At 28.2% G+C, this 14680-nt stretch overlaps 1 protein-coding gene across 6 annotated transcripts; it reads right to left on the reverse strand.

Annotated features, from left to right (window-relative positions):
• Positions 1-1221: 1221 nt before the first annotated feature.
• On the reverse strand, positions 1222-7692 carry LOC100779647 (MADS-box transcription factor 23). Of its 6 annotated transcripts, none has more exons than XM_041017987.1 (8): positions 7560-7621; positions 7164-7377; positions 5742-5820; positions 3078-3139; positions 2539-2647; positions 2381-2422; positions 2215-2295; positions 1227-1989 (listed from the first exon to the last, which is right to left on the reverse strand). In XM_041017987.1, exons 2-8 carry the CDS (start codon positions 7343-7345, stop codon positions 1870-1872), a joined length of 675 nt encoding a protein of 224 aa, XP_040873921.1. In that variant the 5' UTR covers positions 7346-7377; positions 7560-7621; the 3' UTR covers positions 1227-1869. The 6 variants fall into 6 exon arrangements, with proteins under 6 accessions (XP_040873922.1, XP_040873919.1, XP_025985235.1 ...); XM_041017986.1 differs by having other exon boundaries at positions 1228-1989; positions 7164-7345; positions 7560-7692; XM_041017985.1 differs by lacking the exon at positions 7560-7621 and having other exon boundaries at positions 1226-1989; positions 7164-7436.
• Between the last annotated feature and the right edge of the window lie 6988 nt (positions 7693-14680).

Here is a 14680-nt window from a genome sequence, read left to right on the forward strand (position 1 = left end):
TATAAAATGACAAGGAATAAATGATAAAATTTGTTTAACCTCAAGAACCAAAATAGATATGAAAATGTTTGTACATGCACGGAAAAATGAATGGATTTATGTGCATAGACTAAAAGGTGAAGTTTGTGTAACTATAAGAATCACATAATAATTTTTTCTTATTTATTTTTTACTTTTCTTATTTTAATCTTAAATTTAATTTTCATTTTACCTCTGTTTTATTTATTTTCATTTGATTTCTTTAAAATTCATTTTATTTCTTTGCTGAAAAATTAATATTTAAAAAAAATCTTACTAACCAGTATCCTAAGACTACTGAATAAGAGATTAATAAATAAAAAGTTTTTAGAGTTAAAGTTATATTAAAAATCATGGAAAAGTATATTATTACATTTCCACTAAAAAAAATATTTTGATGATCAACTAGCATCTTAGGGCACTCGTTAATATAAGGCAATATGTTAAACGTTGTGAGGTTAAATTTTCGCAGATCTTGTGAGGTTAACTTTTAAGTGTCGTCTATTTCATGCTGTTATATGCCTACTTGTAGTAGTCAAAGGATTTTTCAATATTTTTATAATGCAAATCAACTTGCAACTTCCTTTACTAAAATAATTTGTGTCGTTGTATCTTGATATCATGCAGTTGTGAAAATCTTTTTCCTCCACCTCAAAGAAAAGTAAACAAATAATTTTCTTTAGTTTTTTCCCTTTGAAATAAAGACAATCTTGATCAAGTACGGCACACCAAAAAACTTTAAAAGCTCACACACACAAATTAAAAAAAAGCAATGTAAAATTTTGAAATATAACTTTTTAATCGACAAATATTAATTGTTAATAATTTATATTTTTGTTAACGGGAAAAAATTAAACCTACGATATTTATCTTCTTTTCTTCTTTTAAAAAGTGAATCTTATAATTCCAATTTTAAAATATGGATATATTATTATTATTATTATTATTATTATTATTATTATATGTATTTTTTTAAAAAAAAGAAATCCAGACTCTTTTAGTGGAAGAGAAGAGAAACACGAGAATATGATATTTCTGCTTGGTTTTCTTTTTTATGTTTATATATAAAACAGCACTAGGCAGCCACAAAAGACGATTTAATTAATCTTTATTTTGCATTGATGTTACATAGTAAACATTATGTCCGATTCTTGTAACAGAAAATTGCATGAAAAGTTTCTGGGTACATAATCTAATGCCATGAATATCTATGCATGACCATTCGGACCAAGTATTGGCAGCTTGACAGAAATGATCACCACCCCTAATTTTGAAACAGTTTTTGTTATTGCAGCAGTAATCTGTGCACACTATAGAAGATTAGTTTATAACGAAATTATGAATAGATAAAATATGTTTTTGTCCCCATAAATATGTTAATCCCTCTATTAAAAAAATGTGTTTTAATTTGTGTTGTGAATTTTTAAAACTGAACACTTATAATTTCAGGTATTATCACGGACCTGTTAAAAGCTAAGGTGTCATTTAAGTGTTGAAAATTCGCTTGACACTTAGCCCATATATAATAGTTTCACCAAGGTTTTAGAAAATGGTCTGTGACTGACATCAAGATTTTTAGACTCTCCATGACTACATATTGCAGTAGCATGCATTAACCATATTTGTTCACAATTTCTCATAATATCAAAATTCGAGATGAAACTGGGACCATAATTTAAATTATTGGTGTTCACTTTTAAAAAATCAGAAAGCACAAAATAAAACCAAGTTTTAGATAGTCTAAAACCAAAATTTAGTATATTAATAAGGACCTTAAACATATTTATAGACCTAGGCAATAGTTATAGTTTGAGGGAATATCCCAATTTCATTGCTTTGGCTGATGGCTTACTACGTTGACTCTGGCAGGCTTAGCTGGAGACTGATAGGAGCAAGCATATTACATCCATAGTTGATAGTGAATGGAGGATTGGATGCTGCAACACCTTTTCTACACTTAGCTTCAATAACCTGAAATCCGAATCTCTTGTTTAAGCTAAAGTAAAACATGAATTCTTTGCTTCTAGATAAACATTGCAAGCTGATTGTAAATGAGGCAAATCTGTTTAATATTTGATGCCTCTCCCTTAGCTTTGCCTGTCTATGTCTAGGATTTTTCATTATACATGCTTATGTATATATTTATGAAAAACTATGAATGATATATTCTAAAATATAGAGTGCCTTTTTTTATACCTTTTGTAGTTCTTCATTTTCCTTGCGGATGAGATTTATCTTTCTATTAAGTTCTACATTTTCTTGATGAGCAAGGCTTCCCTACAATAGTATCAAGGAAATTAGCTTTCAGAAATTTGTTGGAATATATGAATCATTTTAAGGAATAAAAACTAATTCCTGAAACCTTTTGGTGTAGTTCTTTGACCTCATCAATCAGAATTTGATCCTAAAGGTAGACAATAAAAATAAGTGATAGTACGTGTACAGTGAAAGGGATCAGTGAAATTTTAAATTTTAATGGATGAGCTAGCTTTGGTTTCCTTTGACTTTGAACAATGATACCTTCTTCATGCGAACACCCTTTAAACTCATCTCCAGTCGCTTTTCCAGATTTCCTAACTCTTCGATACCCAATCCAGAAAGCTCTTGGCCCATCATTTGCCTGCGTGCACTTGCCAAAAAAGAAAGTACGTGGATTATTATTCTTTCTATTTTTTTTTAAAAAACCTTATTCTTCTTATTGTTAATTAAATGTGTTTATTGTTGACAAAGTTTTAGCTTTTCAATATGATATTAATAATTAGGTTAATTTTATAAAATTAATATTATTTTTTTATCTATTTATGAATTTTTTTGAATTATGTAAAATAATCTAGAATGACATTTATTTTTAAGATGAAGAGAGTATATAATATCAGGTTGTGCATTTTTTTTCCAATTCTTATAATTATCTATTTTTCTTTTATAGTTGGGTTCAATATTTCATGCCCTCCTATATAAGTAATTGCTTTAATTTATGAATTACGTAATAACCCACTAGTTTCCATACATTTCTGACTTGCTTTTACTACAATGCAACAACTGGGTGTTTAACTTTTTACCTGTGACATTCTTGCATGTACTGCACTTGTTGCCGCAAGCTTGCTACTTCTCTCTGCCAAAGCTAGTTAATGGTAATATAGATATCAATTATATGTATATGTAATGATAATGCCAAGTAAAAAAATTAAGTTGTAATTAACTACATGGCTTGTGATGTTTGATGTGAAAGGAACGTCGGATTGGTACTCGAAGTCCCAAAAAGATTTGATGACAGTTATTAATAATAACTATGAAGAAATGATTGGTAATCAATCCAAATCTTAATGAACTAGAGTAATCTAACAGTCCACTGATGCATCTTTACCTACCATTAGATAAGAGGATTATGTTGCTAGTATGAGAATGACCCATCTGATGCGGACCTTATATCAATTTTTGCCTTATTTGCATATTGTGAGTTAAGGATGTTTGAAGAAACTTTAAGTGATGAGAATTGGAGAAAAGTTATAAATGATTAAATCCATGCTATTAAAAAGAATGAAAAGTGAGTTAACAAATTTTGTCAACGGATAAAAGCCCTATTGGAGTGAAGTAGGTGTGTACAAAACAAAGTGCATTAATCCCGATGGAGAATTTGATCACTCTAGAGTAAGGTTGGTTGCAAAAGAATAGAAAAAGTGTTAGGTATTGATTACTTTGCTCTTGCTACAAGATTAGACACAATTTGCAAGAAATACACATTGACCAACATGTAAGATACATAGTTAGAGGAAAAGAAAATAAAGTCTGCAAATCGAAGAAAACTTTGTATGGCTTGAAGTAGGCACCAAGAGTGTGATAAAATTAAGATGATTGATTCATACTTTGTGCAACATGAATTTCAAAGGTGTCTTTTTTTAGAAAACATTATATGATAAATTAGTTGATCTTGGAGATATTCCTATAGTGGGCCTACATGTTGATCTAATCTTTACCAACAATAATTTAATTTAAAAAGATTATTGCAGAACTCAAGGAACGAGACTATGATAAGTTTGCTTTCAAATAATAGATTTGGGCTTGATGACTTATTGTTTTGGGATTGAGATTGTTCAATAGAATGATGAGATTTTTGTCTCTAAACAAAGATGTGTGTGTGACATTTTGAAGAAATTCAAGATGGAGAATTTGGAGTCAATTTCCATGCTTGTTGACAAGAAATTGAAGCTGACAACGGAGAATGATGAAAAAAGAGTAAATTTAACCCAATTTACAAAAGTTTGATTGGAAGCTGAGTCTGAGATATCTAACTTCAACTAACTAGACTAGATACAATTTTTGGAGTTGAATTGCTTAACAAATTTATGAAAGAACTACTGCGTACTTGCCATATGCAAGGAATGAGAGAATTCTTTAACCAGTTGTTGCACTCTATAGTTGAAGCATTATATATAGCAACTTGTTTGGCTACACATGCGGTATGGTTGAGAAGAATTCAAGAAGTAATGAATCATAAGTAGAGTTATCCCATAAAAATATTTTGTGACAATAAGTTGCACTAAGAAAGAATTTATTTTTTGAGTGATCCAAATGAATGAATATTCTACTTCATAAAATTTGAGAGTTGTAGTTGACAAAGAAGTGTTGATAAAATGTTGTCCAACTGAAGAGCAAGATGCAAATATTTTTGCAAAGCCTTTGAAGGTTAAGTTATTTTACAAGTTAAAAAAATGCCTTATACCCCATTTTTTTAATCTCATTTTTTATGATATTACATATTAAATCTATTATTATTATTATTATTATTATTATTATTATTATTTATCTTTGTCTTTTTCCACTTACATACACCCCAAATAGGATCTAACGGTCTAGGTAGATTTATAACAACTCGTCAAGTATTTGATACCAACATTAAAAAGTATATTATTATGGATTAATTAAGTTTTTAATCTCTTGATTTTTTTAGATTTTAATTTTTAATCCCTGAAAAAATAATAACTTATAGTCAAATCTTATTTTTTTGTCAGCATTTAAGTTGTTTTAAAAACCTAGTTCATTATTATTTTTTTATTTATTTTTATTATTCAAAATTATTTTATATTTTTCTCATTTTTAGTCCCTTGTATAATTTAGATTTTGAGACTAATTTCGAGTAATAAAAATAAATGAAAAATTAAACTTAATTAACCCTGATATTAACACTTCTCACTCTCTCTTTTTCATTTTATCAAGGAAAAGCCTTTGGGTAACTACTAGGGTCAGCTTACAGTAGTGGAGAGTTTGGAATAGATGCATAGAGTATACTTAGATTCAATTCGCATTGCGATCATTGTATATATATATAAAAAAAAAAGTAAATGTTGTGTATATTATATGTCTATACATGCAAATTATGGGAGCCATGAATGTCTAGTTGGTATGTATAACTAAATTAATGCAAGAGATTAATAATTAAAAGTCTCATGAAGCTGGCAAAATCTATGGTTTAAACAGTTTTGAGGTTTACAAGTTATTGTATCTATAACGGTTATAGTCTTTCCCATAGTCATGATACTGGTGTGTGACGAAATCATCATTGGACTATGTATATCGTATTGAACTTAGTGCTGCATGTATAATTTACCGTAGTAAAGGAAACAAAATGGGCCGGGCTTAGACGCTAAATTCAAGTTAATATATAACTAAATGCAAGAGATCAAGCTAGAACATCAACGGAGGAGTACTGAGACATGGGCAATTACCTTGACTTCTGATGCAGGATTTATTAACTGTTGATGGTCTTCTTTGACCTTGTTATAGCGCTCAATAACAGATTTCATGCTGCAGAAATTTAGAAGTTCATATATATTAATGAGATGAGACATGATCATCTTTTTTGTAAATGCAAGAAACACTAAATATATGTACATGGGGAATCTGCATTGGATACATGGATCAACAATTGAAACAAAAACAAGCAATAGAAGCTTGAGACTGAAACTGACTACAGAAAAAGACATAAAGGAAAGAACACGGACAAATTAATAAAAACTAAAACATGAGTTTGGTAATAATCAAGTTCCTTAAACTCAAAGAACCCAAAAAAAAAAGTTCCTTATGCTCCACACAACAGAAAGGAAAAGCCGTTTTCTTAGTGGACAGTATGATTGCTATGATAATTATATGTTGAAAAAATATATGGATTTATGTTGGAAATGCATGCATGAATATTATATGTAATGTGTATAAAATAGAATAGACTATATCCATTTATAATCCTAAGATTGTAAAGCAAAAAGTATGAGAACTATAAAGAATTATAAATGATGAAGCTAATTGCACTAAATATTCAATTGAATTAATCAACAACAGAATTTCTTATCGGTACAGATGGAAGATGCGGCTTTTACACGTAAAAAACTTCAGCTTAGATTAGCCCCACACCCCCAACTAGTTAATTAACTCCCTGTAAATTTGGATTTGTCTTTGAGCAGTGAGTGAGACCAATGACCCTCAAATCTAGCTGAGAAATGTCATGTTACACTATAAGTTAGACTTTGAGCATGCACTACACTTACTAGAAAGTCAGAAAAGAGCAAAATGCCATTAGAAACTCTTGTTGGGTTCAAATTGCAGGTTGAAAAGATATTGAATCGCAATACCATGCAGCTCATGATCACTAACCCATATTTACATGATAAGAAATTGTTTTCTTGAATTAATTTTTCAAGTTAAAATTTTAACGACAATCTTTAGATTTAATTTATTTATAATAAAATGTATCCTGGCCTCTTGAAGAGTATCAAAGGAAAATGTTTCAGCATTCCAGTGTTTATAAAATTCATAGATTCCCAGATAAATGTATCCCCACACCATGTTGGGAGGGTTTTCCTAGCAAGTTTCAAATATATACCACAATAATATTCCTTAATTTCAAACGCATCCCTGAATATTTAGATTAATAGTATGCAAGCAGAAGAACACCATCCAATCTCGAATTATACATACGAGGTTCACAGTCATTATGGATAAATGTGTATTTAGTTTATTGATTATTATTCACCTAAAAGAAGAGTTTTCAACCCAAAAAGGAGAGAGGTGTAAAGTAGTGAATTTAAATCAGCTAGCAAATAAAAGTGTACTAACAAAGAAGAGATAAGATATGATATTAATTAATATCTTACCTGGTGCTTGCATAGTCATAAAGCTTGCCAGTGCTGGAGAACACAATCAATCCAACTTCTGCATCACACAGAATAGATAGCTCTCTAGCTTTCTTCACTAACCCATTTCTTCTCTTGGAAAACGTCACTTGCCGGCTAGTGGAATTGTCAATCCTTCGAATCACGATCTTTCCTCTCCCCATCTTTTCGTACAAAGTCAAAACTTAATTACTAGCTACGGTTCTTTCACAAAGTTTTCTCAAATTAGAAAGAAATTTGGAGGACTGATTGAAAAATTAAAAAATGAAAGAAACACAATAAATAAATGAGGAAAAAAGAGAATATAATATAATTATGGTATGAACAGTGCTAATAAATACCGCAGACAAAGAATAATGAAATTAGTCAGTAACTTACTTGAAAATTATGGAACTGAAAAAGGATAACTGGAAGATGGAGCTAGAAGAAGAAAGCGATGCTGCTATTTTAGAGCTTTATAGGGAAGGCGAAAAGTGGTTTTTGTAGGTCTCAAGACGGTTCAGTATGCTCAGCTTTCAGAGTGTGCGGGGCCAACTGAACGATAAATTATAAGGTTTACTTTTATTTTTAATAACGATAACTTATAAACAGTAGTATAGTACATGTAAAAAAATAAATTATACATAAACATTTATGTTTTTTAAACAGATAATAAATATTTTTTTATATGTTTCTCTTCATGTTAAATCATAATATTTATATTTTTCTTACTTTTATCTTTCTCTCACTATGTATTAATTAGCTTATTAAATGTTCGTGTATAATTTTAAAAAGCATACAATTACTGAACGGTAATTTATATTTTTACTTTAAATTTATACAATTTTCTCACAAAACAACTAAAAAACAGAAGAAAAAAAGAATTAAAGAACGACTTTTCATATCACCATCCAATAAAAGCTGTCATTAATAACAAAATTATTAACTTTTCCAAGGTCTTTATAGTTTTAGGTCAATTGCACATAAGTCAATCTAAACAACATAGAAGCTAGTCAATACAACTTTTGATTTTCAGGTTTCTGACTCAAGTCTTAGGTTTTTTTAACACAAAACTAAACATATGGAAAACTTGCTACTTTAAAGAAAAATATAGTTATGGTGATGATTTCTGGCTAGCCGATTAAACACAATGAATGAAAATTAAACTTATTAAAAAAATTATTTTATTTCGTTTTATTTATTATTTAACATAATATACACAGTTTAAGAAGACAATTGATTATGCCAATTTCCATAACAAAATAATTATTTAAATAAAATGCTTCTTTTTTTAAGCAAAACAAAATACTTCTATTAGTTACTACATTGTATAATTACAGCTCTATATCTACTATTGCAGTTATTTCTTCAGGATATTATTAAAAATTAATTAATTCTCTGTTAATATTATAAAATAATACTATATAATTAGAGTTAAAGAAATATTTTAAAAATAATGGCAAATAAAAGAAAGCAAAATAAAAAAAAATATACATACAGTGAAAACTGAGAATCAAGATGCAGCTCAAGTCACGGAGACTCAGACAGATCGAATAGGCCACGTTTCGAAAAATGATTGTGCCCTTCCAATCCATGACGTGTCAGTGAGTGTTTTGAAAATTATTTTGATTTTTTTAAAGATTTAATTTGATTGCTAAATTTTTAGAAGATTCAATTTATTTATAGTTTCATTAGTGTTATGAATTTATTTTGGATTCTTATATCACTTTTTAGGTTTTATGATGTGACATAAGAATAAACTTTTGTTATTTTTTTTTTTGCTTTAGTAATAAGACTTAATTTAGATTCTTGAATTTTATTTATATAGACAAAAATAATTAGGGAGACAAATATTAAAAAAAATATTATTTAAAAAAAAAAGATGAATTCGATCTTGAAAGTTATTTGTTTAGAATTCAATCTTTGAGTTTAAGAATCTAACTCAACAACTCCTATTGAAAATGCTGTGAGATTATTTATAATTCTCATCCAGCAATACTATCAAATAAAATAATAAATTAATCAGAACTTACTTATTGTTTAAAGATTTTTATGTTGTGACTTTATGATACATAGGTATATATGGTGATATTGTTAATCATTTTAATAATAATTTATATGTACGTAAGAGGTGTGTTAGAAATATATTCTTTAATGTGGAGATCGTTCTCTATATTGTACATCCATTATTGCAGATAAGAAGTAATGAAGTAAGTACTGTTGTTAAGATAGTTCCCTCAATGGCCTTGTTCAGCTGGCTTGTCGTTACATTACAGCTAACGAAAGTGATCATAGTCTGATTCATACAATAATTTTTATTTTCTATTGAAGTCTTCCTCGTACACAGATTGAGCACGGATGTCATCTTGCCACGCTGGAAAATTAAATGTTAATTCAAGATTATGGGGGAAAACTGGGATTTAAAAAATCATTTAGACCTCGGAGAAGCCAACTTCTGTCTTGGTGTACATTGTCAGCTTACTTCATTCATTCCTTGATTCAGTTCGAGATGATTAATTTTCTGTTTCCAGTTTTAAAATTAAATTTAGTTTTAATTTTAAGTGTTGAATTTCTGTTATAGAATGAGTTTTGAAATTTTAAAAGTTATTATAAGTTAAAAATAAATAAAATAAGTTCATTTTTCTATTTTATGGTGTTTCATTGTCAAATTATGTAATATAAAAAATAATTAAACATAATAAAATAATTAAAAAGTATTAAAAAAGTTGTTGTACAATTTTTTTTTAAAAAAAAAACACAAACATAACACTATTAAGCAAAAATTTATACATGTAAAACAAAAAATTGGATAGGAACTATGATAATCATCATAATAATAATAACTAAGTATAATATAACAATGATATTACATTAACTTTATCCCATAATCGTTGAGTCAATCAATTTCAAAAATTTATCATTCGACAAGCATATTACCTAAGCATAATATCATCTTACATTTCTATTTTAATAAAATTATAAAGAACATGTAAGCAATTTATAATTTCACCCACTAACTTAGTGGAGTAAGCATATAATTTCACCTCATGGTAACGAGGATATTACAAAATTGTATTAAAGAATATGCTAATAGCCTAATATTATAACTTTTCTAGCATTCTATTACAAATCGTGCCACAAGGCCTTGTCTGCAATATGAACCGTAATTAATATGAAACTAGTACTAGTAAAAGCATAGCTAGGCTACACTCAATGGGACAAAACAAAATCTTGAAGTGACAGGTTAAAAAGGGGGAATTTAGCCGAGCATTTAAGAAATGTATTAGAAAATGAACAAAACATAGCCATGCCAATCCAGTAAAATCATAGCTATGGTAATACATTCACCGATTAAGTTCTCTAAAATTCACTCCCAACAAATTTTATTTAATTCCACCAAAACCTTAACTCTTTTCGAGTTGAACTAGAAGTTAAAGAAGTAAATGAAAATAATATAACACATCAACAAAGGTTATTATGTGTGATTACAACAATTATCCATCACATGATAAATTTTTGAAATCGACTGATTCAACGATTATAGGATGCAACTAATATAACACCGTAATTATATTATTATTAATTGTTATTATTATCACATTTTTATATATAAATCCTATCAACTTTTGTGTTTTACAAGCGTAATTTTTTGCTTAATAACGTTATGTAATCTGTCATGCTATTATTACTGGTATGTTTGAGTCATTCTTTTTTTTAGTTTTAAGAAAAAAATTGTACAACAATTTATTTTAATACTTTTTAAATATTTTTATTATGTTTTATTATTTTTTATATTGCATAATTTTATAATGGAACATCGTAAAATAGAATAATAAACTTATTTTATCTATTTCTAACTTACAATAGTTTCTAAAATTTTAAAACTGAAACTCAACCCTCAAAATTAAAACTAGGTTTAATTTTGAATAATTTCAAAAACTGAAAACGAAAAATCACCGAATGGAGCCTTGGAGAACATAATCGGTGACTCTGCTGTTGTAGGATGAAGGAAAGAAAGAATTAAAACTCACTTCCCAAATCCTATAAAACCTATTTTTATTGTTTTGTAAATATAATAAAAAGTGTTTTAAAAACTAGTAAAACGTAAACTCACAACAAAATTATCCGAATAGGTTTTGGGTTAATTTTTGGAAGGCGTTGCTGCTGCTGACATGTCTGGGTCTTCTGGAATCAATTGGCGCGGTTTTCATACAACCAAGATCTCACATTTATTGAAATAAGCCACCAAAACACACTCAAAAATTTATTTACCGTTAAACATTAACTGGATTTTGTGCAGTTTAATTTTAAACCGCAGACAATCCAGCTTCTTCTTTGAGAAGGTTACAGCTTCTGAAGTAACTGTTGTTTTTTGGTAACTTTAATTGATCTCATTTTTCAACTACATTTTTTTATTCATAAGTTTAAACTAAAACTTTGTTTAAAAAATTTGAATTTAATTTTATTGGAATCAACTTATTTCTATGAAAATGTAATTGTTTCACAGGAATTTTTTTTTTAATGCAAACATTTATTACGTATATTATTGAAATAAAATTATAATTTTGATCGAAGAACAAAACAAACATACAATACCAAAAAAAATATATCTAAGTTTTGTGAAAAAAATAGAAAATTTACATTAATGATCAACTTCAACGAGTAGCAAAATATTTATGATTTGAAAAATAATTTAAACTTATGTAATGACAGCGTAGAATAAAATATAAATTCGCCAATACTCCATGTTTTAATTGAGCATACAAAAAAAGTATCATAAGAAATCAAATGATAATTTTAATAAAGCAAAAATATTAATTACACATTTCGATCAATCTCCATATCGCAACTTTAAAAGAAACATAAAAATAAAATGAAAGAATGAGGTAATAATTGAAATAAAAGTAAATTAAGGGTATTGATCATGGACATGGACTTAAAAGTGATGACTTTTTATAATAAAATTCAGATTTTTTTTATATTCTGAAACCGGAAAAATATATTAATAATATGCTTTCATCATAAATTTTTGATAGTACATTATTAATACAATTTTTTAATAAATGTTTTATTTTTAATTTTTGAACCTGTAGGTTTAGCAAGATCCCTAATAAAAGGAAATTCTATTTACTTTAGTAGTTAGCTCAGCAACAGATCATATTCCAGGTGGAACTCAAATGAAGGTGGGTGTCGTATATTCAGCTGCAACTGAGTCTGAGATTATAATGTTAAAGAACACAAGAAAAGAATCAAGCCGACATTTCACATGCGAATGCGATGGAGTGTGCAACTTTTTGTTAGACTGCAACAAAGACTAACCAATTACTTGTTTCGGATTCATTAAGGTTTCCCATATTGGAAATAGTTAATGACGAGTAAAGTACGTACTATTAGTACTAATATTTATTTAGTAATAGTATATACAAAGACCATTTCCAATGCCTCCATCCTTCCAATTTCTTCTTCCCATAGTTGGTGTTGGAAATGGAAGTCACTTTTTAATCTAATCATCCTAGCATTTCAAATTCATTAATCTACCATCCCATTTAGGATTAAAGTCACTTTTTCTTTTACGTGTTCTAGTAACAGGAGGAAAAAAAAAAGAAACGATATGATTTATTTTTTTATTTCCTTTAATGTGTTGCTTAATTAAGGTAATGTTAGATAAATAAAGGAGTAATCACCACCACCCCAGTTCTGATCGTCTTCGCTAAATAATCAGTGCACTAATTCCCTTCTCTAAATGAGTGAAAGAGAGAGACCAAACAGATTAAAAAGCCAACATGACATTGTTATATTATTTTTTTTAAATAAATACTTAAAATAATATTCAGCATAAAAAATAGAAAAATTATATACTTTATGTGACTTAGTAAATTAATGTGTTATACATAATAATTCTAACTTTTGAGATAAATATTTTTTTTTTCAATTTTATGATTTATAACTTAATTCTTATTTTTTGTATTTTTTATTTTAATAATAAACTCAATGAATAGCTAATTGATTGGGTTGGCATATAAAATTGTCCCAAATCTAACTTGACCATTTTTATTATCAAACTGAATCCATTTTTCCCCCCATAATCTATTCATTTCAATCTATGATATACTTGAGTGAATTAGAACTATTATAAGTTACAAACTTCAGCATATGGACATTTAAAATACATATCAAAAATTTGAATCTGAAATATCTAATTAAGTTGGAATTCAACAACCTTGATCCTCTACTAGTTAATTCACGTGTTTGGTAGTGACCTATAATGATTTCTAATCATGTTATGTAATATTTTATCTAACATTTTCTTTTCTTATCATTTTCATAATTATAAAGAATTAAATTATTATAAAAAAAAGCATTTTTTCTGTTGCAAATTAGATTTTGAAAAGAATACATGACCTTCTTGAAGTTGTAGTATTTATTAACAATTATCAAATATATATTCATTAGAAAAATGTTAAACACAGATTTTTTTCAATATACTCTCTTAACTGTCAAGTGAAATAATGTGAATCTCACTGAATACATAGATTTCATATCTTATTTGGTAACTTACATTTTCAAATTTCAATCATAAAAATGAATGCATAAACAATAGCGTGTTAAAAAGTGTTATTAACATTCTTTTTATCCATTACATCCATGGTTATAAACAATGTTGCACCGGTAAATCACTTGAGTATAGTCCACCATATGCGTGATTAATAATGCCTATGCATTCGCTTCATCGAGCTCATGGCAGCGGCCAGCGGGGAATATTCCGTACAGTAGGGTTATACTATTATAATACAGTAGGGTTTCAGAGAATTGGTTCACTTTTATATATGGCACTCACAACAATTACTATTATATATTCAAACACGAATACCTGGTTAATAGTGCATATACCCATGGAATACTAAATTGCCTATATTCTATATTGGAGTGAGCAATTGAGGTACGATATTTCCGGAACTTACAACTTCTCGTTGGCCTTACCCACGTGAAAAAGATTTCTTTTTTCCAATAAAGTTAGGTTTGTTTCCTTAAATTAAACGAACGACCATTAATGGGGTGCTTCGGTTCAACTTATACCTGAGGACTGCGACTAAACAAAGCTTTGGGTTTTATGTCTCCAGCTAAGACCCTAGCCAAGTGTCAATCATCAGCAAATGATGGTATAGTTAGTCAATTTATTATTATTATAACATTGGAAATGGCCCTTAAAATACTACGGTCCGTTTGTTGTTGGTGCCATATGGTAAGCTTTTTAATCATTAATTAATTGACAACTGCTAACATGATTTTGACTGCTGTTAAATATTTTTAATCTTAACATCCCACTGGCACGCGAAGTTATATATATACTACACATATGGACCATACTAATCTAGGAGAAGACATTTAATTAGTTTGTTTATTGGGTAAAATGTAATAATATCAATGTATCATTATATGTATGTTTTAACTTACCTATATTTATATAAGATAATTCACTCATTGACTCACTTATATAGACAGACTCAAATGTTTTATTT

This window comes from Glycine max, chromosome 8 (genome assembly GCF_000004515.6).
Source record: "Glycine max cultivar Williams 82 chromosome 8, Glycine_max_v4.0, whole genome shotgun sequence".
Taxonomy (NCBI): Eukaryota; Viridiplantae; Streptophyta; class Magnoliopsida; order Fabales; family Fabaceae; genus Glycine; species Glycine max.